Source organism: Pituophis catenifer, unplaced genomic scaffold (assembly GCF_029215685.1).
Source record: "Pituophis catenifer annectens isolate HBS135680 unplaced genomic scaffold, rPitCat1.0.hap2 SCAF_6, whole genome shotgun sequence".
Classification (NCBI taxonomy): domain Eukaryota; kingdom Metazoa; phylum Chordata; class Lepidosauria; order Squamata; family Colubridae; genus Pituophis; species Pituophis catenifer.
The window spans coordinates 36,784,483-36,812,416 of record NW_027256886.1 but is presented as its reverse complement, the minus strand read 5'-3'; the positions used below and the strand labels follow the sequence as shown (position 1 = coordinate 36,812,416).

Below are 27,934 nucleotides of genomic sequence, written 5' to 3'. Positions count from 1 at the left end.
GAAAGATGGGATTGCAGAATACAGTAATGCATCTCTTATTCTCTAATCTCAAGATAAATTCCTAGGAATGTCTGGGAGCAAAATTGTTGAAGAGGTTTCTGAGTTAAAAAGTGTGGTCAGAATAACAAACAACTTTACCCTCCACCCTCCCCCATCTTCACCCCAGAACCCTTATTTTTTCTATTCAATATACCCTCTTCCAACTGATTGACAATCAGGCCACCACCTCCCTGATGGGCTTTCACAGAGTATAAATATATGGCTCTTTGAAAGGCCATTTGGAGGATATTGAGTCCCAGCCTGCTTTGTGAGGCTCTGATTGTTCTGAGACAATCTGGACTCCTGTGTATTGTTTTTAATCTTTTTTTTTTAATATGTGTGTAAACTGCTCAGAGCCTGCAGGAATTGTACAGAAATTTCAGCAAATAAATCAATGATTTCAGTATTTGGTAGAGACTTGTTCTCAAGCCCAAATATGGGCCGAAGATCATTTTAAATAAAAAACCTAGATTTGTTTATTTAATCAATGTACATAGCCACTCTTGACAAATGACTGAAGGGCAGCATACAGTTAGAGCAAGAATAATATTTCAAGAATGAATACTTATAACATATAATGAAATTTAAAACAAATTATAATGGAGATTATTCAACAAGTATAATGTTTGGTGGTTTCACAAATTTCCTAATCTAAAGCCGGAGGAGGGGGGCAACAAGTCTTTGGAGCCTTGCAAAAGGCAGGCAAGATTGAGGTCATCCAAATTTCTGGGCAACTACTGCTGATTACAGCTGGCACAGCGATATAGAATGAACATACCTTGGTTCCATAAGATGGCGTTGTTTAAGAGATGTGACTTGGAATGTGTTGGCCATATGGTATTTTACTGGATTGTCAAAACTGATCAAAGATGGGGGTCCCACAAATAACCAGGCTTGTGTCATGAGGGGTTGAAAGCAATAACCAGAATTTTGAATTAGCCTTTGGGATGAAATGTCTAGCAGACCTGGGAATATGGAAGAACATGACTATTACAGAAAAGATTCCTTAGGCTAGCAAAGGGGAAATTGTGGGAATGAGATTCAGAGTAAGTCTACCTTAATTACGTTAGGTATAAGGTACTCTGGAGAAGTGACAGGCTTTCAATATTCTGCTACATTATTTTAGTAATAAAGAAATACAAGAGGTTCTTGTTTCCTAATTTTTACTGGCTTGACCTGCTTAGAAGTCCACTGGCGATACTGCGGTTTGAGAAGTACTGGCATTACATTGGCATATCAAGGTGCAGCCATAATCACCCCCATGCTCCTGCATTCTGGATCAAGTGTAGAGCACATTGCCATAATGTAGACAATAAATGGGTAAGGCATAAGGAAAGTTTCTTCAGCCAGGAAGGAGGACGGGGCAAGATGGATTTGTGCAAAGGCTTTCCAAAGCCATCATTGTCACCTATTCTTCAAATAGGAGCCATGAGTCCTGGAGGATCCACAGATTGCACACTGTCTATATTGGGGAATACAATCCTACTCAGAACTAAAATGTCCAGATACAAACGGTCTCAAAATCCACAACCATTTGGATTTGCTAGAGTTAAGTCTTTTCCATCCAAACCCCAACAGCCTCCAGATACTGAGACAGAGTACTGAGGGTGACACTTGAGTAACTAAGGCTAAAATGTATTGTTCCATTCAAAAGGATTATCTCATCCAGTGACCTCATGTAGGACTTGAGAGACGCACCTCAGAAAGGAAGGATTAAGGACCAGAGCACCACACATACATAGACACACAGATACACCGATGCTGATTGGATATCTGACTGGAACTCTGACTTGAAGAAAGAAGACTACAATCATATCGCTCTGTTTCCCTCTTCCAATCCTCTGAACTATACAAGACTTTGCAAATTTAAGAGTATTTTTGCAAGGCTAGAATGTAAATTATTATAAATGAAGATGGGACCATCTATGGACACGCTTTGTTTCCCATCCATGAACTAATAGAGTGAGGGCCCTTTCTACAATAGTTGCCCATCCCTAGAAATCAAAACTATCTGTTTCCTTCACAACTTGGATTTAGAAAGGTAGCTGAACTTTTATTTTTAATCAGTTTTTGAGTCTACCTAGTCATTCTAGCTGATGAAATTTTGGTTATTTATTACCAATAATGTATATTGTTTTATTCTTTCAAGTATTTCATTCTGGTCTTTTAGTTGATTGAAACAAACTGCCTCTTCTTTTACCAGGCTTATGTTACATGATTGCTGTGGAAACACACACATATACCCACACAAAAACACAAACATAAAATGCAGTAACCTAGAGGGGAGTTCCATGAAAATAATTCCAAAGCATTTTTTAGGGATAGAATTGCAACAAAACTATCCCAAAGATGTGAAGTTTTTGTGGCAAAATCGATTATTATTGCAGCTTCAAGGTGTTTCCAAACTGCATAGAGGAAAGAAAAGAAAAACCAAGCAAAGACCAATTAACAGCCAACTACCTGTATTTGGCTTCCTTTTTGTTAGGACTCCTTCAAATTTCCTTTGCTTTGACATGTCTATCTATTTTGTTAATCTTTCCACTGCTTTACAAAACAATAATTTCTGGTACAGCCTCTCTCCCTAGCTAGCCTTCTATCATCTGCTTAAAGTTCCCTATGAAGCTAACAACATCTCTCTAAGTGATCTTTTTCCATGTACCTGCTCAAATCTTTGTTGATCACTTCTTTGTCAGAGGAATGCAAGTCAGGGTATTTTATGTTCCCATTCTTCAAACACTCCTATTGTACAAAGAAGATATTTTAAGTGCCGGAAGGTGGTTTGTTTCTCATTACTCCACAGAACTGACATTAATAGCCAAAGAAGAGCACCGCTGAGTACAATTATGAATGGTGTTCGGGTATGAAAGCTGCTGCAAGCCTGCTAATGCTTCCTAATTATAATCCTTTAGGTACTGAGTGCAAAGGAGGCAAGGCAAGGGAAAAAGTCTAGAACACTGACTCCAAGAGGGAAGGAAAAGTCAGCAAAGACAGGCAGATTTTGGCAGCTTCATTTTGAAAAGCCTATGTTGTCTGTGAAATTGATACTAACTTATTAATATAATAAGCCAATTGGTATTGTGCAGCTAATGCTGATGCACCATGTAAAGACACAAGGCAAACCACAGACACGCATGAATCCTTTCCATGTGGACAAATGCCTGATAAACCAAATGATCAGTCAAGGCAAACTTCCCAAAACAAAAGACAGAGAAAACAAACAAAGACATTCCGTCTACAGACAGCATGCTTTATTGATAATAAAAATAATTGATAAGAAAACACTCTTGGTAAGTATAATTGTACTGTATTCCCTTGTTCTTCATCAGGAGAGATGCTATGGGGTCAGTAAGGAAAAAGAAAGTAGGAGCCCTCCTGAGCAGACTAAAGACCTGCCTATTACAGCATCGTGTGTCAGACAAATGCATCACAAATGCTCATTTCTGAAAAGTTTACAAGAAAATTGTAGGGTTCTCTTCTTGTAGTAACTCTTGGCAGGTTCTCTGGCTATAAGATATGGCCAAAAATAAACAGCTTATTACTTGACCCTTCCTTCTTGCTGTATGACATCCTTATTTTGAGAACAACTATTATGTGGCAAGTGTCTGCCACTAACCTTCCAGCCTATCTCTGGCTATATGAGTGATGAGTGGATGTTACCTGTTCTGTTTTCAGTCACCTACAAAGCAATGATTTTCCCTATTATGGAAAGTTGGCTGTTGCAAACATTTGGTTTCTCTTTGTGTGGTTCTTTTCCAAGCTTGTATTCAGATGATTGCAGCCTTTACTGATCTCGGTTTCTCATGACATATTGTTTATAACTGGAAAGGAATGCTGTTACACAAACAGCAGCTTGGAAGATGATTATTGCAACCGCATTATGCAACAACCAGCAACAGGTTAATCTCCACCTTAAATATATTAAATATATCCCCCCAAAAAGGTAACTTTAGCAGGCAAACGTATATGGATTTTTGAAATTAGCATATAGCCTGCGAACCTGGAGAAATTCTTCACACATTGACTGACTTTTAACTTAGCATTCATGGAACAGAAATATGTGAATTTGTGTTAGCAAGAGAAGAGGTGACATATTCCAATGATAAATAGTGGCATTAACCAAACTGTTAATTCTGGACATCCCAAAGTTGCTTTTTCAAGAGGCAACTGGACTTTCTAGTTTTTCTTTGAAGACATTTCACTTCTCATCCAAGAAGCTTCTTCAGCAAGTTGCCTCTTGAAAAAATCACCTTTGGGACAACCATGACCTGGATGACTGAGAATCTCCATAAACATCTGTTAATTCTGGAGATGGAAAATGAAAGTAGTTGGGAGCATGAACAGAGCAAAAGTGCAATCCTATGCATAGCAGCATGGCAGGAAGTCCTAGTATGCCTTGTTAGACCTATTTTGGAATAGGTCCACTGCCATTAGGGTCATTTCTTATATAGCAATTTGTATACTAGATAAATTTCTGCATATGAACTGTAGTGTTCAGATATAATCATGCATGGTGAGAGGAAACAATTAAGAAAAGTCTGGTGTTTATTGCATCTTAATCATAAAAGTTCAAATAGCATATCATTTCCCTCCTTTTATACGCAGTCCCATATACATACAGGCTAGACTGTATGCATATGCATACATGCACAAAAAAGGTAGAGGGGTATTTTCTGATTATGGAAGCCCTGACACAAGGTGATTTACTTTTCATGAGATGGTTTTGATTTTACTGGACCTAATATAACATCAAAAACATCCTTCCTTGGCCTTGTGCTCTCTAGATGTGCTGAAAAATGGCTCCTGTCCTGGATTTGTGGATGTACACTCTAATACATAATTTAGGGACTAAATTATGTAGGCTGACCTAAGACATGCCTACAAAGACAATTCTATGTATGGTATCATATTGAATGCATCCAACATAACGTTTCTCTTGTAAAGTCCTTGTTGGTTCTTTTTCCAAATCCTGATGTATGGTTTCATGCTTCACAATTGTTTATAGCTGAACACAAAATATATTACTGAATCAAAGAATTTGCTGCCATTGTGTGGGATGATGATCACAAATTTAGATCGTTTTAAAACAGGGAGATCAGACTATCGGTGACTCCATCTCCACTTCTATGTCCTGAATAACTTAATACCAACATTTCAGAAACAAAATTGGAAGATCACTATTGCCCAAGTGCTTATGAGCATCCGTGATGCATTTGGTACGCCATTATCTGACACAGGGCTAAGAAAGAGTGAAGTCACATAGTTGGCTTCATGGCTAAAGCAGGACTGGAACTCAGAGTTTTTAAGCCAGTGTTTTGAATCACTACACCAAAATGGCTGCCCATTAGTTGCCGTTGTAGTTATTATTGTCTTGAAATCCACAGAAAATACGAATTTATTCTACATCTATTTTTTCCAACATGAAAAAATGTAGAGAGAAGGATTGAATCCACATTTGGGATTACATCCTATCTGCTACTTGGAATATTTTAGTTTATAATCAGCCCTGGGTTCAAGGGGGAAAAATTGGAAGTCAAGCCCTAAATCATAAAATTGCTTTTTAAAAATGGAAAATGCTTTGGAAGGGAACAAGAGAAAGTGACAAGAATTCCCTTTCACAGTTTAGTTGTAGAGAAAGAGTGCACAATTCCATCTGCATATAATTAAATATGTTGGGTTTTCCATTATCTGAGAAGTGATCAAAAATGAAGACTAGTTAAGATTATAATGAGATAGGAAGCAAATTTCTTCCGCTGCCCCTCTACAAATATATGCCATATTTAACAGAAGTAAAGATAAAGCTTGTTCAGATCTCATTTTATTATAAATTTCACCCATTTTGCACTTTCCAAAACTTGCCAAGACTTCTAAAATAAGAATATTCTGTGTGCAAATCCACACTGTTCTCAACTACTTATTAAGCCCCGTGAATTGGCAAACTCAAGAAAAAAGAACCACTTGGATTTCTGGAACAATCTTTATTGCTAGTAGGCTAGCTATTATATAGAATCTTGAAAGCCTTCCAAAGCAATTCTCCTGCACAATTTATACCTAGTGTGGGTAAAAAAGTTATTCTGAGACTCTTCCTTATGGCTCTCCATGCCATAACAAATGTCAAAAGGCTGTTAAATATTAATGGCCATTCTACATCTAAATTAAATTGCAAGCTTCTCTCAAACCCGTTTAGTAAAAATGTGTGATTTCTGAAGGTAGTCCAGCAGATCCAAAATAAGAGGCAATACATAGTGACCTCTAATAGTTCGGAAATGAGAAGTCTATAATCAAAGAAAAATTATCTTTCTTTTTTTACTTAAAGGGATGGTAAGAAAAAGGAGGTTAAATAAATCCTTTCTTCTGATTTTTTGTTCAGAAATTATTTCAAAGCTGGTAATTCTTGAATAGACATGTATATTGCCATTTAATTCTGAGATTCAGGATCTAGGTAGCAAGTTGATAGCATAATTACATACCTAATGCAGAGCAGAGGCTGCAGTTTCGTTTTCCCTTGAAGCATTGCCAAACTCTACATACTTTTCTGGCAAAGAAGGAAATGGAGGCAGTGTAGCGGGAGAGAAAGACAAGAAGAAAATCTAATGCCTGCAACCAAAATTGTTGACCTTTTTATTTGTTATTGTTATTGTTTTATTTTATTTGTTTGAGAGGAAAGAAATAATGGATGCCAGGATTAGGTATTTGCAACCAGTCTATGACCAAGAATATATTGGGACATATATTTGGAGCAGTTGTATAATTATTTGCAAATACAGTTGCAATAATTATTTGTGATCACTTCTTCTCAGCTGCAAATGAGTTGGGGACCTGATCTGAGGCATTTGCCATTGATCACTTCCATTTGAGTAGGCTTTTCCAGTGATTGATTGTGCAACACAATTGCTGTATAATAGCTCAGTTTAACAGTTTTCCAGAATCCGAAAGAAATTATGGAGTTGGCGTTCCAAGTCCTTGTGTGTGTGTCTGTGTGTGTGTGTGTGTGTGTGTGTGTGTGTGTAAACAGATATTAATTAGGATTATAAACAACAATTGCCTGGTTTCATATGTCAGAACTCTTCTTAATTATCCAAGGTCCCTCCTGAAAAGCTCTTTAGAAGGATGTCCATGAAGTCTTTAGAGCAATTTGGGCATTTATTCATAAGATGCACTAAATTTCTTTTGCTGGTTAATGTCCATAATACAGTAATTTATTATTACTAAATCTCCACAAATGCAATGTTTTCCAGGTAATTCAAAGGAAGAAAGTTTAGCCGGGCAACTCTTCAATAAATGATCAAGGGATCTATAGTAAGCATACAATCTAAGATGTCCTATTCATTGTTTTTTTCCACTGTAGACAGGGAACTCTTCATCATCCCTATCTACTGTACATAGGCTCCATGCCATTGGAAACCAAGGAGATAACTAAAAGAGGGAAAGGGTGAAGAAAGGCTCTGAAACTATTTCTTTCTCTTATTTTGTCCTCTAGTCTTACCATCAATCACTACACAATGTGGAAATATCTCTTCCAACTCATCCAGTTCATCAGAAAGGCCTTCCCAAAAATGAATGATAAGGACAAAACCATTCTAATGGACATCCCTGCGTTATAACAAAAAATCTGCTATGCACTCACATTCTCTGCATCCTCTTTGTCAGAAATGTCCCAATTAGCATCTGCTCTCCTGATAGAATTATCAAAGACAGGTTTGAACTTCTGCATAAAATCTTGATAGCTTTCTAGTATGCCACCTTTGCTGTCAGTCAGTAGAAATGCCCATCTGCCTGCTTTTCCTTTCAAAAGTCTAAGAACATAATGTCACCTTGGTCAAATCTGTAGGGAACTCCTAACCTTCCCACCATGAATAATTCACACAGAATAAGAAAATATTCAATAGTCTTGGCTCCTGCTTTTCCTTAATTTCTCAGACAGGTTTTCAGGAAGTTTAACTCTACTCAGCCACCTGTGGTACTCCTTCTAACTGAGGTAAACCCTGAGTTAACCGCACTGTAGTATTATGTAAACTTGTGGTCTATGTCAGAGTTCCCCACCTTTTCTGGCTTTGCAGACAGGTGGGGGGGAGAGGGAATGATCCTACCACGTGAGCAGACAGGAAGCGTGCATGCACAGCTCATTTGCGCGAGTGGCAGGCACGTCCACCTGCCATTCACACAAATGGAATCCTCTGTTTCCCCAGCCTGGTTGCAAACAGCTCATGGCCTACTAGTGGGTCATGGCCCAGACGTTGGGGACCCCTGATCTGTGTGATCTGTTACCTATGCTTCAATAACACCACTGCCTCTTACTCTGCCAACAACAAGGAACCTCAAAAGATCCAAATCCACATTCAGAATGCAGGATCTGACCCTTCTTTCATGAGGTAGGATAAAAGATTTCAAGATTCATGAAAAACTTTGTGAAGCTGGCAATCTCAGGAAATAAAACTTGTTAGATTTTTTTTTTTGAAAGATCTTTACTGCTAGTAGGATAATGTAGGAGAATTTTGAAAGCCTACTCAAATAATTGTCCCATACAACTAAAACCTAGTATAATTAAGACAGAGTTACTCTGGGTTTCTTTCTCATGCTTCGTCCCCTCCCTTGGACTTAAGAATCTCTTCTTAACAGTCCTGTTTCCTCCTTTAAGTGTCTTACTGTTCCCTTTATGTTCCTAATGTCTATTATACATTCGATCACACTATGCCATACATTTGTCAGTCTAAGAAAATCTCTATTGGAAATAGACATACAAATGCACAATTTTATATAAATCTGCATGCATACTGTAAAGTGTGCATCTTATAATGGCATCTTTAAAATGCATATATTTAGGTAAAAAATATCATGCAGACTTTTTAAAAATTCTGAGTACCAATAGGAGTGAAACTAGAAGGGAATGTGACTGGAAAGGCAAGCCTAACCAAACCTGAAAATTTGGCCAGTCTTACTTATTTGAATTTATGCAAGATACACCATCCCCTTTACAAACCATTTAAGTAGCTGACATCTACTTACCCCTGATGGTGGGTTTGCTGTCCAACCAAGTTCAGCTGTGGCTGTCCGAGTATCCATTAGTGTTTCTGAGGGTTCACAAAGAAGTGGGGAAGCAAGTTAGGAGTCTGAATGTAAGTACAAGAAATATTGGAATATAATTTGAATTCAAAATTGATATATAATTTTTATTGCTACTCTGTGAAGACAAGCTTAAGCTTTTACAGAGCTTTGAAACTTGACTTTATGACTTCTAGTAAACACAATAATGGAACTGGAAGATACTATTTGGATGAGTGAGTTGACTTTAAAGCATCCCAGGGAGGTAACAGTTCAGTTTCTAATTAATATGTTTAATTTTTCATAGCATCTTAAAGATTACCAAATTATTATTACATTAGCTTTTAAGGACAAGAATCCATTTCATTGGATGTATCTAAGGAACTGAACTCAAGAAAGCTTAAGTCATAATAAACATATTGGTATTGAATTACTGTAAAACACTCTTTATGTTAACACAAATGGGTAGTTCATTTTCATTTGAAAGGAGTCTTTGTTTCCAGAAAAACTTGCTTATTCTCCTGTTGTATTGACAAATGTTTATATTCTCTAATAATAGTGCCATATGCTTTGTGTTAATACCCTGTTTCCCCCAAAATAAGGCAACCCCCTGATAATAAGCCCAATTGGGCTTTTGAGCGCATAACAATAAGGCCAAGCACTTATTTCAAGGTTCAAAAAAATATAAGACAAGGATCTTATTTTCAAGGAAACATGATAGTAGTAATGGTGTTAACTCAATCAGAATTATTAGAGACAGTCAAAGACCACTATGTTTCCTAAAATACCCGCTACCAAAAGGAAAACAATAGTTTGTTATAATATGCATGAGACAACAGTATCATCTAGAAGTTCGTTGCTTCTTTCTAAATGAAAATTCACAAAGGTTTAACTCTATATTTGTGTTGCATGTTAAAAATCTAATAGTCTTATAGACCCTTATAGTCACAGCTAACTAGTCTCACTGATTTAAGTGATGCCCCCAATTCAACTTACTTTCTTGGCAGCTCAACTTTTAATACACCTCAATAAATCAAACTCAAACTTGGTATGATAATCAAAAAGCCAAGGTCTGGATTCAGTCTCTAGGCAGATGACATTATTGATGTATATCAATGCCTATTTACCTGCTCATCTCCAAATGCCAATCACAATTGACCTTCAAATTGCAGGTTATTATATGGGCCGTATCTCTTTAGATATTTCATACTGAACTTTCTCCAAATCATCCACCTACACACAAGATTGATTCATATCTGTGACCTCACCATAAGGCTGGATGTTTCGCTAACTCTTTCCCAGAAAAGAGGTACCAGTTTTTAGATTTTTAGATTTTCAGCTAGTTCTGGTTGTGCCAAAAGAACATAACTGCATTTTTTTTACAAAATAACTGGTGCACAAGCTGAAGTATTATTTTACAAAATAATTGGTGCAACAAGCTGAAGTATGTAAATTTAAAATGTTTCCTGCATCCAAATTAATGGCTCTAATTTCTCGTACTATGCATTAACAGGATTCTAGATGTAGTAGAGCACATTCAGAAAGTATTCAGACCCCCTTCACTTTTGTCAATTTTGTTATGCTGCAGCCTGATTCTACAGTTGTTGAAATATTTTTTTTCTTCATTGATCTACATTCAGTACCCCATAATGACAAAGTGAAAACAGAATATTAGAAATGTCTGTAAAATTTATTTTAAAAAACTTGAAATATTACATTGGCATAAACATTCAAACCCTTTGCAACAACACGTGAACTTTAGCTCTGGTGCCTCCCATTTCCCTTGATAATTGCTGACATGTTTCTACACCTTAAATGAGTCGACCTGTTCTTCATAATTCTCAAATAGAAGTTTGGCACAACCAGAACTCTTCCAATAGTTGTTCACCCTGTTAAACTGAGCAATTGGGGGAGAAGGACCTTAGTAAGAAAGGTGACCAAGAACCCAATGGTCACTCTGACTGAACCTCAGAGATTCTGTGTGGAGATGGGACAGAGTTTCAGAAGGACAACCATCACTGCAGCCCTCCACCGCTCTAGGCTTTATGGCAGAGTGGCTAGATGAAAGCCTCTCCTCAATGCAAAACACAAGAAACCCCACTTAGAGTTTGTTCCTCACAGTCTTTCAGGTGCTTTTTTGCTTTTTGCAAACTCCAAGTGGGCTTTCATGTGTTTTGCACTGAGGAGAAACTTCCGTCTAGCCACTCTGCCCAGATTGGTGGAGGGCTGCAATGATGGTTGTCCTTCTGAAACTCTGTCCCATCTCCACACAGGAGCTTAAACAATCAAATGAAAATATGGAATAACATCCCATGTTGTCATAACTTCTTGGATATCACTTTTAAGTTGTTAATAGATACAGGATTTAAGAAAAATAAGTGAGAAATATAAGAAGATAGGAAATAAAATTAAAAAATAGGAAGGGTATTTAAAGTTATAGGCATTTCTATGAGTAATTGATGGATGCCTGACCAAATCAAGAATGTTTGTGTATTGATATTTTGATATACACTGATTTGTTTTTTAAACATCTTGCCAGCTTAGGCAAAAGAAAACACATGAATATTAAAGCAATGTGATTGGATACAGGCTTTTGTACATGAAGAATTAAATTTATTTTATGTTTTGAAAATATGATAAAGCTGTTCTACTGTTAATATTTTTCCAGTTTCCCCTTTTTTGAAGAGTAATAACACAACAGAAACATAAAAACAGATGGAGTGGGAGGAATCCTCCAGGTTTTATTGATTTATTTAAAAATTAAGTTGCTTGATTCTAATGTTTTCACCAAATCTTGGGGAAGGAAATGACATGTGTGTCATTAATCTATGGTCAAATAGTTCCATTCTGGGCATTTTTCCCTCTTTTTACAATATAGTTGACTCTGTTTTAAAGTCATCAGTTCTAATCATAATTTTAACTATATTTCAACACTCATAACTTCATAACAAAAGCTACTGCAGCAGAAAACATTCCAGCTTTATTATTTTTTCAAATAACTCAAGGTGGTGAACATATCCAACAGATCTTCCTCCTCCTATTTTCACATAAGAACAACAGTATGAGATAACTTCGGCTGTGAGAAAATGATTGGTCCAAAGTCACCCAGCTGGCTTTCAGGGCTAAGGCAGGACTTTAACTCTTGGTCTGCCATTTTCTAACCTAGTACCTAACCACTATACCAAACATTAAAAATCATCTTATTTCTTTGCCTTCTATGTTATAGGTTTCCTACTCACTAGAAGCATCCTATACTGCTTCAGCCCATTCTTCTCTCTCTTTTTTTCAAATCTGGAATTAAATATATTTGCCTCTTTGTGAGTTATTTGTTCTTTAGTCTTGAGTAACCAAGCTTGTGGCAGACTGACAAAACCAGTATTTCTGGTCATCCCACTGCCATTCAAACTTTGGGAAATTTTGAATCCCTCAACTGTCATGTTATCATCACATAGAGGATTGCTACATGTCAATTTTTTTGACTAATATACCTGCCTTTTGAATGCCCATCAATGCTGACATGGAGACAGATTAACCAATAGTCATAACACGCAATAAAAATTAAATGATTCAAGATAGCTGAATCAGCTCAGCCACAAAGTTGTATTAGTCACCATCATAGATTAGCCAAAACAGGCTTCAGAATCCACTAAATCAATGTGCCAGAATGCACTTTAGCTGCATCCATCTAAAGCTCTATGACCTATCAATATATGCATAGGATGGATCACGTTTGATTGATGCAAAACAATTTAAGTTTGATCTATGACAATAATTTCCAACCTAGAAAACATGTTCATCTCAGATGGTTTTTTAACCCTCGCCACCACAAATCATTATATTTTAACTTGTGTAACTGGAAACAGCTGGTATTATCTGTATTTTATCCCATGTCTTGTTCCTGTAGACATCAGGGGGAATATTTCTTCCTTACAAGTTTTACGGCTGAAAACAAGCCAAGAGAGCAACTACTTGTGACTAATCCATTGAAGAAGTTTGCCACCCTGCAGTGCCAAATCACAATCTGGTTTACTTAAACATGAACACATATTAAGTGCTGAGGTTGGGCACATAAAACAACAGGGAAGTATACTTTCTCGAGGCTCAGTCTGCTAGCAGGAAAAACTCTAGTCAACCACTTCAAGTAACAGCTGGAATCTTACAATTACAGTACATCAAATAAGCAAACATGCCTGCTAGTCATTTCATTCAACATGAAGTTTGGGTAGTAATTCACAAGTACTTTCCATTGAAGACTTGTAAGTTAAAAAGAGTTTTCACAAATAACTTGGTGTTGGTTTTGGAAGACCCTTTTAAAGGAATTTAAATATTAAGGAGTAAATTAAAAGAGTTTTGTGCATTACCAAGTTTTAAGATTAATAAAGAAGATTAACAAAAATATGAAAATATGAGATCAAACAGAACTGGACAAAAACAAATTTTAAAATTAAAAAACCATAAAATATTATGATATTACTATGAAAATATACAAACTGTATGCTATTTCAAAATAATTAGGTTAAGGTATGAAATGAAGTTTAAAAGATATGTCAAGATGGGACAAAAGTCATTGCTGGAGAGAATTTCTATGATTGAGATAAATATTTTACCTAGAATGTTACTTTTGCTTCAGACAATACCTGTTGGACAAATGATGGACTATTTAAACAATTGCAAAAAGCATATCTAAATTTGTGTGGCAGGAGAATAAAATCACAAATACAAGGTTAAATAAATATAAGGCTTTACAAGATATAAAAGAAAAAGGAGGATTGAATCTACCTGATTTAAAGTGTATTTTGCATCCTGCTGCTTAGTTTGCATGAAAGTGTGGGTGTTATTGAGAAACAGAAGACTTGAGGAACAGAAGGATATCATTTGAGATTCAAGTGGCATGAATATTTATGGTTCAATAAAGCTAAGGTTGTTAGACATGCCATATTTAGAATGTGGAATAGATATAAACCTGGGTTGTGCCTGAAAACACCTCTATGGCTTTCAGCACAAGAAGCATTTCATAGATGAGAGATAAAAAGTAAACCTAAATGGATCACTTATTGTAAAATATTAAAATTTTGTCAAGGAGAATGCAAAATTAAAATCAAGAAAAGATCTTATAACAGAGGGATTTACAGGTTGTCCTCAGCTTACAACAGTTCATTTAGTGACTGTTCAAAGTTACAAGGCACTGTAAAAAGTGACTAACTTATGACCGTTTTTCACACAACCGATTCAGAATGCCCATGGTCACATGATCAAAATTAGAACACTTGGCAACTAACATAGTTAAAATGGTTGCAGTATTACAGGGTTATGTTATTACCTTCCGACAAGGAAGTCAATGGAGAAGGCAGATTCACTTTACAACCATGCTTATTAACTTAACCAATGCAGTGATTCACTTAACAACTGTGGAAAGAAAGATTGTAAAACGGGGCAAAATTCACTTTACTGTCTCAGCAACAGAAATATTGGGCTCAACTGAGGACTATCTGTATTTATCAGTAGTTTTCTTATATACAATTATTAAAACATTTAACGTAGACAAAATAATTTTTGGTTTTGAAAAGTATAAAACTGAAGTTGAAACTCAACTGTGTACAAATAATGAACATGTATTTGCTAAAATGAATTATCTTTTATTGAAATGTTAAACACAAGTGAATGAATATATGATATATGTTACCAGAGACACTGTCCAGAATATTCAAATGTATGTTAGAAATGTCAACAATAAGGGATATTTTTATCGCGTTGGTAGACATGTTAAAAAAAGACAGAAAGTTGGATTCAAATACATACACTAATTCTGAAAAAATTAAAGTTTAATGTACAATTGAAACCAAAGACCTTTCTTTTGGGACCCATGGAGAAACAGTTGGAAAAAAGGTCATGGAACTTCATTTTTATATATGATAATTGCAGTGAGGTGCAAAGATGGAAAGATTCAACGATACCGTCAGGCGAGGAATGGATTGTGAAGCTGATGGGATTTGTTGAGGTGGCCAAATTGACTTCTTTGGTTTGAGAAAAGACATTATGTATCTATATTTATTGCTGACTGAAAACCCCTAATAGACTTTTTGCATGCAACAGAAAAAAATGAACTTATGATTTCTGACTTTGATTATTAGGGGGAAAAAATAGATTGTAGGAAAAAATGAGTTATTTTGTAACCATAGAGATAACTTTATACTTGTACTTCTGACTGCTATAAGGAAAATTGGAAATTACTCCTTTACATTTGCTTTTCCTTTTCTTTTTTTCTGCATTTGCATTTCTTTCTCCTTTTTCCTGTCTTGTATTGATTCTGTATTAGTTTCTGTTTTTTTTTCATGCTTTTATTTATATAAAAACCAGGTACTTTCCACACATTTCTCTATCTGGACATCTCCATGAATTCCCACAGACATACATATATGGTACAGAGGAAAATGGCCCATATCCATCCTTAATTTACTTACCCATTATAATCTGTTTTTCTCATTCATTTAAAAAAGTTAATTGACTGTATAAAGTCTCTCTTGCTCATTTATTTTCATTTTTTATCTTTTTTAAAAGCAACTGTTTATACCAAAAGAATTTCCGTTCATCTGTTTTTCCTTCCTGTCCAACAGTTCAGCAAACTCCTAACTGGTTTTCCCAAGGGGGCTTTTTTTCTGACTGAGCAATGACATAGGAATGTGCTGATGCAAATTTCAACCAGTTAGCGATGTAGTTCCCTTGCCAGAAGCCTTTGGCATCTTCAAAAATTGGAGATAACCAGTGTTCTTGGAAACAGTTGACTCATATACTATAAAGGAAAACTAATATTACTAATAATAATTTACAAATAACCATACTGGCCACTCCCAATATTATTAAGATAAAGTGCTACCTTAATAATACTTAGGACCTTGGTTAGTTAATCAGTGAATTAACCATGACTGTGAAACTAACTTCAGGTTACTCATGCATACCAACTTGGGATGCAAAATCAAAAGTCAAACACTGCATCACCAAAGTGGAACATCAGGCTATCACCGTCCTGAGTCCTTCGGGAGTAGGGCCCTGCATCACCGCCCTGAGTCCTTCGGGAGTAGGGTGGTATATAAATCTAATAAAATACAAAGTCAAAGACAAAGGCTAGAAAATAAGATTATTATTTTATGTATTTTTATCCCACCTTTATTTTTATAAATAACTCAGGTATTAGCAAACATACTAATACTCTTTCCATCTTCTGTTTTCCACACAACAATAACTCTGTGAGGTAAATTGGGCTGAGAGAGAGTGACTGGCCCAATGTCACCCTGTTGGCAAATGTCGCCTTTGCAAAGAAGCTGAAGAAACTAGTTAGCTGCTGCAAAAAGACAGACTACAAACAATGGCATGACAAGTAACAACAGTAGTGCATTGGAAGATCTGCAAGAAATGCCGTTTGCCTACAATCAAGAATTTGTGGGACCACAAAATGGACAAAGTACTATAATAAAAAATGAAGAAACTAAAGTTCTCTGGACTTTAGAATTCAAACAGACAAGCATCTGCCACATAACACCTCAGACTTAACAACTGACAATATAAAAGACAAAAAAGTCTGCATAGTTAGCAGCTGGAGACAGCAGAATAGAAAAGAAAGAACAGGAGAAAATCACAAAATGCAAAACTGCAAATAGAACTAGAATGGCTGTAACAAAATAAAAGATAGTGTCAGATAGTACCAAAAGTAATAGACGCCTCAGGTGCAATCCCAAAACATCATCACTTGAACACCCTTGGCATTGACAAAATCCACTTCCAGTCAATTGCAAAAGAAGCTTTACTTGGATAAGTTTGCATCCTGCAACAATACCTTTAATACCATCAAACAATAGTGATTTATCCAAGGTTCTTGGGAAGGGATTTCATAAGGGGATAAATGCCAAATACAAACTAAACATCTGGCTGGTGGTGCAACAACAAGCCAAAAATAATAATCATAGGAAGAAAAATATTCCTGTTAGATGAACACTTTTCCCATCATTCACTACCATAAAAAGAGAGGCGGGTAGAACTGCTTTCTTTGAAGCAATCTTATCTGTGACAGGGCATGAGTGCAATACCCAGGGCAATTAGCATTAGCCCCTTCTGCTTATCTAACATGACAAATGAGCATTCTGTTCTATGCCAGTATTCTTTTTTTCTTTTTTTCTTTTCATCTGTTCAGCCTCACTCATTTATGGTGGATAAAACCTTCTGAAGACACAGGATTAGCACCTGACCTTCAGTAAGTCTCTCCAAGGCAGGGCAGGATGTTACCTCATCAGAGGTCACACCTGTAGTCCATTAGAGTGCCCTTTTACTCCAGGGTGCCATACAGAACATCTGTAGAACATTATAGGGAGTTTCTTGCCCAGTGAATACATTGGAAAGGAAGAAAGCATCTGGATGTGTGTGATTCTTTTTAAAATGAGATTCCTTTAATGGTCTTGCCTCAGCCACTATAAAATCCACTTAAAGCAAGTGGCATGTTTTAGCATGTGGAGATAAAAAAAAAAGATGGGGAGAGTTTCATGGAAGAACACCAAGGTTATATGGCCCATCCTCTGCTGGTACAGCAAATCCACTAATACAATATGTGGCCATTCAGACTCAGCTTAAAAGTTTCTTTTAAAGCATTAATTGCTTAATTTCCAAACAGAAGGCTGTTGTTGGCACAGAAGCAAGCCAAGATTAAAAAAAAAAAAACATCTAGCAAATGTGAGCTCACAAGCACACATATGCTGTTTGAGCAAAGATTAATTTCTAATACAGACTACGTGCACTGGAAACTATTTTAGGTGTGCTGGAAGGTGAAGCCATGTATTTGGCTGTAGATATGATTTGAGCACTGATATACAGAGTAGAGTTTTGTTTTCTTTTTTAAATGGGATTTAATGATGATTTGGTTACGATTTATATTGCCAAAGATATAATTGACTTCTATTCATGTGCACGGTATTTTCTTTCTTTTATCAAGTGCTATGGCAGAATAGAAGACTAAAATTTATTCTGAAATATGTAATTTCCATAAATCTTAAATAGACGTTTGACTTTTTAATTGAGCTTGGAGATCAATTTGAGGTCACAATATTTTTAGAATATTCTGTGTTTGTTTTTCTGTAAGGATACAGAATCCCTATTTTCCATTTCCTCTGATTAACGTTGCCCAAGGATAGCTGCACAGAAAAGTAAATTTCCATGACTTCTGCATATTAAGTTGTAACTTCCAAAATCCTCTTTTACACAAAATATGAGTCACGGTCCTTCTTTCATTTATTATTTACCTACCTGCCAGATGGTGGTCAGATTTTAGTACATCTACCACGTAATAAACTAGCATAAAATTATTGTGAAAACTATCCCTTCAATCCACCACAATGTTCCATTTAAAGAAAACAGTATGAGAGAAGTATCTGGTTGATAAGTCTGATCTTGCAGAAACTAATAGTTTAATTTAGAGCAGGGATGTCAAAGTCGCATCATCACAGTGGTGTCATGTGATGTATTGTGACTTTTTTTCCCCCTTCACTAAACCGGGCATGGGTTTGGCCAGCACGGGATGCATCCGGCCCACGGGCCACAAGTTTGACAGCCCTGATTTAGAGGAAATGTTGCACAGCCAATATACAATTCAGTTACATGCTTACATGTGAATGCAGGAAAGATCTCCAACTTTTCATGAAAACTGGGCTGTCTCTACTATTTCAAAACAGCCAATCTACATTACAGAGGTGGGAAGAAAATTATATTTGTGGAGTTAAAGAGTGGATTCAAGAGATGTGTTAATTTCTGAAACTTCTTTATATTTCAAAAAGGAAAAGATGGCCTAAGATGTTCCTATATTGTTTAGATTTAATATGTTAAAGATTGAACTAATTTTATATTAATATTATACATATCTTTTTTCTTCTCAAGTTTTACTTCAGTGATTATAATGCATGTATCTTATTGCATTATAATTTATGTATTATTTTTGTTTGTTATATTTTACCAATAAAAAATCATTTTAAAAAGAGAGAGAGAGAGAGAGAGAGAGAGAGAGAGAGAGAGAGAGAGAGAGAGAGAGAGAGAGAGAGAGAGAGAGAGAGAGAGAGAGGCCAATCAAGCAGCAAAGATATTGTAAACTTATTCAAATTCTTGCAATGGCAAGAATTTACCTAAGTTCTTCTTTTTTGAGATTTATTAACATCCTTATTATGTTTCTAAATAATTCAACCTGGCAAATATATCTAATCCTTCTCCTTTTTTCCCCACAACAACCCTGTGAGATGAGTTGAACTAAGAGAAAGTGACCGGTCCAGAATCACTAAGTCAGCTTTCATGCCTAAAGTGGATCTGGAGCTCACATTCTCCTGGTTTCTAAGACTATTCTTACATTCAATTCTGATGGATTCAAATAAATTCAACATAGAGAAGTCTGGATAAGCTACTCTACTTTTGTGCGGGTAGCCCTTTCGAGTTACTACCTGGAATAGAATAAACAATTGCTAATCATTCTCTTCATTTTGGCAGAATTCAGCTGATTCTTAGTGTTCTAAAGAACTGGGAGTAATTAAGCAACTGGCTACAGTATTAGAAGAAATATTGTGAACAGTCCAAGTTAATATGGGTTGGAACTCATTCCAGAATGATGACTGCATATGGAAAATGTATTTCACCACCAACTTCCCATGTGAACATTTAATTCTGTGCAGGCTGTTCAACAGGGCTTGCATATATCTGTTACTTTCCATGAAAGTACAGAGGCTAGGAATGCATGCTCTGTTCTTTCCATGGTAGCAGTATTCATTGCCCAAGGATAGCTGCTTAGTTCCCTTTGTGGATGAATTCAGATACTAGATAAAAGACTATTTTAACATGGTTTTTTTTTTTTTCAAATCTGCATGCCACTGGTTTACATTCTGGCTGATGTTTTAGATTTAATTTGCTAGTAATCCCTTATAAAATGTTTATTTTATTTGTTAAAGTTATATATCCCACTTTTCATGCTCAAGACAGCTTTAAAAGAGCTCCCCCTCTTTTCATTTTTTCCCCACAACAACAAACCTATTACTTTTTAACTATCATTTGTTACAAGCAACCCTGAATATAGAAATATTTGGATGAAACATTCAGTATATAAATGCAAGTCATAAATATAAATGCATTTGGAAGTTCTAATACAGAATTGTGCCAGGCTGATACACTGCAAAACTTTGATGAAAGTGCTTTGCTATAAATTTGTACTAAGTCATATAAGGCATCTACAATAAAAACAGACAGAAAGGGCAAAAGAGGTTCACTAGAGTAACTGGTAGAAAAAATAATTATACTTGACTTGCTTCAGAAACTATACCAACAAATATAAAATAAATAGGAAGCTTTGAAGAAATATTGAAAGCTATCTTTGTGTCAGGCCCAAGGAACCAAGAATGACAGAAGAAGCTACTTTAACCTAGTTTCTTTATTATTACTATATACCTATAGACAAAAATATTGTAAGACTAAAGCACTTATTTGCATAACTACTAGATATACCCTGTAAACTGCTGGGGGAGGTGTCCATCTACATTCTTTTTCTGCCAAAGATTCCAAACTTCTTGTTCTTTGCTCCCTGAGAAACAGTCTCTCCTTCCTGCAACTCTGGCCTACATTTTACCACAATTTGTAAAGCTGAGACAGGAGATCAAAGAAGATATTAAAAAGATAGAAAGTTCTACAAAGTATCTGAAGAGCTAAAAACAAATCAATGATAAAGTGGAAATTTTAGAGAATAAAACAGAAGTTATGGACAAATAGATAATATAGTTTTATTGGAGTTAAAAGAGAAAGAATTTTGTTTGAGATTCAAAGCTATTCCAAAGGTTTCAAAAGAAGATATTAGAAAACAGTTTCTTAGAGGCTTGGCAAATTATCTGGATTGGGAAGATTAAGATATAGCAATAGAAACTGATAAAGGAACTCTAAACTAATTAAAACAACTAACGCCTTTGTTTGAAAGAAGATTGTAGGAGAAGGAAGAGCCCAGGGATGGAGTTAAAAGAGGAATCAGCCTAGAATCTCTATATAGCCACAAATGTCTAAATCCAACCCCCTCCCTTGAATTCCATTAACCTTTATCTAGTGCCAAAACAATGCTAACCATTAGTGAACTAGATTCCTGTCCATAAGCATGAGCAATAAATCAGTTCAATTGGAACTTCACATGTGTTCCTGGTTTTTCATGCTTCTTGGCTTAAATGTTAAAACAAAGATTCCATTTTGATGGGATAAATTGGAAGACATGATTTTTACTTTTAAACAACAGAGATTCAGAATTGAAGGATATGCAAATAGAACTTTGAAAGCTAAAAATGTGGTTATAATATACAAACTGAACAATAGAAACATATGTGATTGAAAGGCTTGAAATTTATATTATGTTATAACCTTAAAGTGTTCAGTAATTTGTGTATAATTGTGTACAGTTGATATATATCAAACCAGAGAAACTATCTAGAATGTACAAAATTATTTAAAACATTCTATTGAAAACAATAGTTTTTATAACCCTAGAGTAAGAGATAAATTATACAATTATACTTGCTGCATAGAAAGTGAAAGCTTCTTCTATTGTTTTTATCTTTTTTTTACCATTGTTCTTTCCCCCTTCTTTTTTCCTTTTCTATCTTTACTTTGTATTAATTATTGTTGGTTGTTTATCTTCTTTTTAAAACTTAATAAAATTAATATGAAAAAAGAAATAAATATATAACACTGATTCCTGCCATGAACTACAAACTTCAAAGGACAACATTAATAGTCAATTAGCTTGATCTAAATCTTGACATGTTTCCAAGAGAGGAAAAAGTTTCCACACCAACTCAGTGTTTCTCCTTGGCCATCTGTACATCTGAACAGCAAAGAACCTGCAAAAAATATCCATCCTAGGTAGGGAACAATTGTAGTGGGAAAGGTGGTCAGGGGCCACTATAAAATTGCTTTTCAGAGTTTGCTAATGAGGATATTACAATGGAGCACAGCCTCAATATCATTAACCAGAACAGAAGCTTCTAAGACATCTTGTCTCTCTCCTGTATTTTCCTTTCATTTTCAGTAGGTATTTCATCTTCTTCAGTGCTGTTAGATATTGAATTCCTTCTGTCTTCCCTCCCCCACACCCTCAATTCCTACCAAGCCTTTCTTTTTCCAGGTGTAAGGTCCTTCTAACTAACTTGCTTTCTAACTCTCTAATTAAAATCAGCATTTGTTGGTTTGTTGATGGTGGGCATTATCCAGATGCTGTCACCAAGCTATCTTTCCAGCATAATTTATTTCATAGCAATAGCTCATTTAGGAAAATATATATACAAAGTTGGGTTTTGTTTCTTGGCTACCCTTTTAAGTGCCAATGCCACATTTCAGGAGTTTGAGACAGTTGGTAAGGAATATGTAGGTGGCTATTATGGGCCACCCACTGGATGTGCCCAAAACTGTTGAACATCTTCCCTGTGGAAGTTTTTCCAATTCATTCTGTGTCCAGTGCAGGGAGTAAAAACAGTTTTTTTTTTCCCAGAGAGCTAACCACTCCTTGATTTGAGGAAATGTTCTGCTAAGAAGTTAAGAGCATACTTCTCTTTGGTTACAGCCTTTTATTTGTATTAATATGTGGTTTTAATATTTTTTAACAAAATGTGAGCTTCCTGAGATATTATATTATTGCAAATGGCAAGAAAATATTGGAAAAAACCCAACAGCATACATGATTGTACAATGTGAATAACAGCTTTTAAAGTTCTCTCTATCTAGATTATTATAGTTTAATAAATGGCAGGGCTAAAAACTGTAATTAGTAGAGAGTTGAATGAGGTATTAGAACACATGAAAAGACAAATGGCTCTACTCCTTCTCCAGATATGGAAGTAGAATTTCAGTATTGTATGTGATCTGTAACAACCTCAGTAGTAGACATCAATCTATCAGATCAGTGAAGCACTTCCTGAGAAGGCGAAGCACTTTGCAGCTATCTGATTCGATTTGAGTCATAAACAAATCTGCTTAACTGGTTTGTAAAAAAGCTTTGTTAAATCAAAATATCTCTTTAAAGGTTTGAAGAACTCCAATATTTAGTTGTTTGTTTAATTTATCTTTTTTCCAATTTCCTCCCACAACCAACCAAGTAGGTTTGCTGAAGCACAGTGAATGATCTGGAGAACTGTTTTAAGTTTTCCTGCTTAGGTATTTTTGATCTATATTTATTATTCATTTGTTTGTTTATCAAATTTATTTGCCAGCCATCTTGAAGTTCAGGCAACTCTAAAGCCTAGCACTTCAACCACTATACAAGATACACAGTAGAAATAGAGATGAGGGGTTCCCTTTTTTCAGAAGTAATTCCTGTGTTAACAGAAGCCTAGGAAAGAGCTACATCACAGCACTATTTAAGGAACTGGAACTATTTATTAGAGATTTGTGATTGTCCATTGAACTACTTGGCAATTGTATAGGCTTTTTGAATCATATTCATGACAAATCTGAAGTGCGTTAAGAGACTTTCAGTGTGGCTTCTTATGAGTGCTAACATTGTTGCTTCTGCATCCTCAGCCAAATTTATGCTGAGGATGCAGAGCTCTGATACTCCCAACATCGAGATTTTGAAACCACAAAGGCAATGTCTTCCTCAGCGCAATCAAAAGTCAATCAATCCATCAATGCCAACTACATAGCAGGATGTCAGAAACATGATGTCAATGAGGTAACGGTTAAGGCATATATGTAGAGTCAGTCTCATAATTATAATGTAGAAGGATGCTATAAAAGGGTCTCAGCATGCATAACTGAAAGGTTATGGCTTCTCAATTTCCAAGTACTACAGTACAGAAAAAAAGCATCTCTCTGTGTATAAATACAGTTTGCTTGTCTGTTTCTGTGCCTGTAGATTTCTCTAATATGGAGAAATGGAGAGGATAAAGTGAACACTGTGTCAGAATACACTTGCGTCCAGATCAGTCAATCCATTAAGAACTACTCTATGTCAAACTGATGCAAGATTAATTGTTCACAAAAAAATAGAAATCATTTTTATTGTTTAATACTTGTTAAATATTCAGTCAGATATATAATGTGCTCTTACAATTTTTGTTGTTGATGTTGTTCAATCGCTAAGTTGTGTCTGACTTTTCATGACCCCATGGGCCACAACATCCCAGGCCCCTGTCTCCACTGTCTGCCATAGTCTGCCCAAACTCATGCCCAATGCGTCGTTGACACTATCTACCCATATCATCCTCTGCCATTCCCTTCTCCTTTTACCTTTTCCAATCTTTTCCAACATCAGGGTCTTCACCAATGAGTTTTCTATTCTTATTTGGTGGCCAAAATATTTGAGCTTCAGCTTCTGTATCTATCCTTCCAAAGAACAGTCAGGGTTGATTTCCTTTGGGAGATCTTACAATACATAGGGATACTCTGTTTCCCCAAAAATAAGACATCCCCTGATAATAAGCCCAATTGGGCTTTTGAGTGCATGTGCTAAAATAAGCCTCCCCCAAAAATAAGCCCTCCCCAAAAATATTTAAACGGAGAGCTGGAAATCAGGTAAGATGGCAAGAGGAGCCCATCTTGCTCCACGTGCCCCAAAATAATAAGGCCTCTCCAAAAATAAGGCCAAGCGCTTATTTTGGGGTTTAAAAAATATAAGACAGGGTCTTATTTTCGGGAAAACACAGGTAAGTCAAGGTGTAGTAGCTGTCCTTAAGAAGAAAAATCCAAGCATCAATGGAATAGGAACAAAAACACCTCTTGCACAGTGTCCAGCTAAACAGATTTCCTGTTTCTGTAAAATGCTTTATATAGTATGTGGAAGTGTCACACATTCTATGGTGATTGTGAAAATGACAAGACTAGTACAGAATGAAAGCCAAGATAAAAAAAATGCAATTATTTCCCAAGATGTAAAAGAATGAGAGAGAAAGAATAACTCTCTGGGTGAACTCTTGAAAGAATCTGCCATTCATTACAGCTAACAGAATTATTCAAAGAGATTAGCCCATCATATTGCAAGCTCAGGGCTAACAGACAGAAGAAGAAGGCAGGCATGGAATTTTGAACCAGGAAAGAGAGACAGAAAGACAAGCAGAGACAGACATATATATATAAAGAGATGCCAAAACTAACTATATGGGTTTCAAATATGGTATAATAGAAGCAGGATGTGTCATAGCAGTACCCCTCTTATACCTTAAGGGAAGAGCTTATGAGTGGGAGGGAGGTTGAAAAAAGTTATATTAAAAGGCATTCATTTGGGCTTAACTTTGTTCAAGTTAAAGCTGGAAAAAATATTTCTACCTTTGGAAGTACAAAATAGGTGGGCAAAGAAAAAGGATTTCTTTAATTCAAAATGGACAGTCCATTGCCACAGGGCTGTATATTTCTGTTAAGCTCTTTTTCTTGGTGATTGAAATACTTTTTAATTAAAATTGACACCCGAAATGGTATTTTCTCATTTCTGAGGTGAAGAATACACAAGAATTAAAGAACTTGAAAATAACTGAAATTAAAATAAAAAGTCAAATGTCTATCTTCCCCACCACCCCAGGAATAAAAGAAAATCATAACCACGTCCTTTTTTCATTGTTATCTGATTTTCTGCAATCCCTCCAAATTTAAGTACTGTCCTAAGAATCAAAAGCTCACTCCTTTGTGGTGCTCTTTTCCCACTGAAAAGCCTTCATGGGGTGCAGAAAAAAGATTAATCTCATGCTGTATCGTTTCCCCTAATTCTTAATTCCACTTTTCTTCATCGTTAATAAAGAGGAAATCATATTCTATCCCTCTCTCCTCCCACCCTCTACCCCCAAAAAGGCTCATTGGCTTCTAGTAATACATTAAGAAGCAAAAACAAAAGAAAAGTGCAGTAAGTTATTTCATTACTGCATTTCTTTCCTCAATAAGTTCAATTGTCATCTCACTGAATACATCACCGATGCTCCTTCTCTTTGTTTTTCTTTTAATGAGTTTTTATAGTTTCTTTCTTCTATCAATTTGCATATTTAGGACACTTCATCACAGGTTTAACTTGATCAACTCAGCGCTGTCTTTAACTGCCAGATCAATGGCTCTGTTGCTTTACTCTGTACTCTTACAGAGCTGGTTGGTTTTTCTTCAAGCTGACTAATGGGGGAAATGCCATCAACCAGCCTTTTGCCATGATTTACACGATGAGGAATAAATGAGTGGGCAACAACTGAGCCATTCCGCTGAATGACAATGCAGTAGGGTGACCAAAAGCCTTTTCTGATAACAAATTGTACTCAAAAGCATGAGCTTTCTTGAGCTACATCTCACTTCATCAGCTTTATGAAATGGTTAAACTGATGTAGGATTTAAAGAGGGATGAATTATAGCAGGAAGGAAGGGGGAGAGAGCTTAATTATGCAAATATGAGTTACATATGACAGATTATTAGAACCGTGTCAATTAAGCATTGTAATGCATTAAGAGTTATTGTGTTTGTGCTGACCTTTACAGATAGGCTGAAAGCTTTTGATCTACAGTGATATTCTTTCACACTCAATCTTGTTTTGAAGCTCTTTCTTCCAAAATGATTACTTTGAAATCAGCAAGAGTATCCTGGGAGGTTGAAATCTTTTAATATGTTTTTGTCCTTGTTTTGAGCACTTGTGTCCATTAATTCTTTTGCACAAAATCTGTCTTGTTTGTCCTGCGTAAAATCCAGAGGGCATTGCCAACAGATGGTGAAATATATCATATTAGAGAAAGTGCATGGAAAGGGACCTCTAAACTTGTATACTTATTGAGGTCCATGATGGTGATGTTGGCATAAATATTGAGGCAAACTAGACAGTTGAGTTTGTTGCAGGGTTTTTGTTCCATGCTAACCTCACTATCATTTTTCCTGTTTCTTGGGAGAATCTGCCACAAATGTGAGGTTATCTGTATGCAACTATGGGCCTGCCTTCTTCTGCCTCCAGGTACTGCCACATCCAGAATCTAGACTTTTTTGTCTTCTTTATTGACCATTGTCAAGTCTGGGATATTATGTGGCAGGTGCCTGACTGTTTGCATTCTAAAGTTCCAGAGCATTTTCACTTCTTCGTATTCAATTATTTTGTCTATTTTGTGATAGACTCCTTTTTGGAACTCTCATTATCAATTAGGTTTCAGGAATGTTAATGAAACTTCAATTTCATCTTCTTGCAAACTGCTTGGCAAGGAGTGAATGTAGATCAGTCAGATGTTTCAACCAAGAAGCATATAGTTCAATCTTCGCCTGATGCTGATCAATTATTGAAACTTCCTTGCCTTTTTCTTCATCATTTCTGCTGTTATTGCAGGTTCTTTCACTTCAGCTTCTTATTTATGTTTCTAAGACCTCCTTTATCCAAACCATTCTTCTTGTATTTCTTTGGGTTGTCCCATAGCTGCACCGAGAACTGCACCATTTATTTTTTGGTCAGGTATTTACTTTGCAGTCTCTCCATTGATGAATTGGTAGAAACATTTCTGATTCAACTGAAATTGAACATTCTGTTTATGGTGTGCAATTTGATCTTCATATCTGATTATCTTTTTGGCTTTGACTGTTTTGTTGTTTCCAAGTGCTTCCTAATCTTCTTTGTTTCCAGATGATATTTCTTTATCAGGTATTTTTGACTTTCTTGTTCTTCAGCTTCGTTCCTTTCATTCATTCTAGCTTTTTGCATCTAATCGTAGTACCATGATCTTATTTTCCAATCTGATCTCCCATTTTGATGATGCACTGTTTTGCTTTTTTTTTTCCCCTTATTTGTTGATTTCAAATCCAAAGTATTCAGTTATAACTGCAGCCATGCTATACATTAGTTGGTTTGTGTCTTGCAATGAAATGGTAATTCCC

At 35.9% G+C, this 27,934-nt stretch overlaps 1 protein-coding gene across 2 annotated transcripts in view; it reads right to left on the bottom strand.

Annotated features, from left to right (window-relative positions):
• Positions 1 to 27,934, bottom strand: part of EPHB1 (EPH receptor B1) — a 360,618-nt gene that overhangs the window by 249,742 nt on the left and 82,942 nt on the right. For both annotated transcript variants that reach the window (XM_070945401.1, XM_070945402.1), the window contains exon 2: positions 9,043 to 9,107. In XM_070945401.1, coding sequence (XP_070801502.1) covers positions 9,043 to 9,107 — 65 coding nt within the window. The remainder of the gene's footprint in view (positions 1 to 9,042; positions 9,108 to 27,934) is intronic.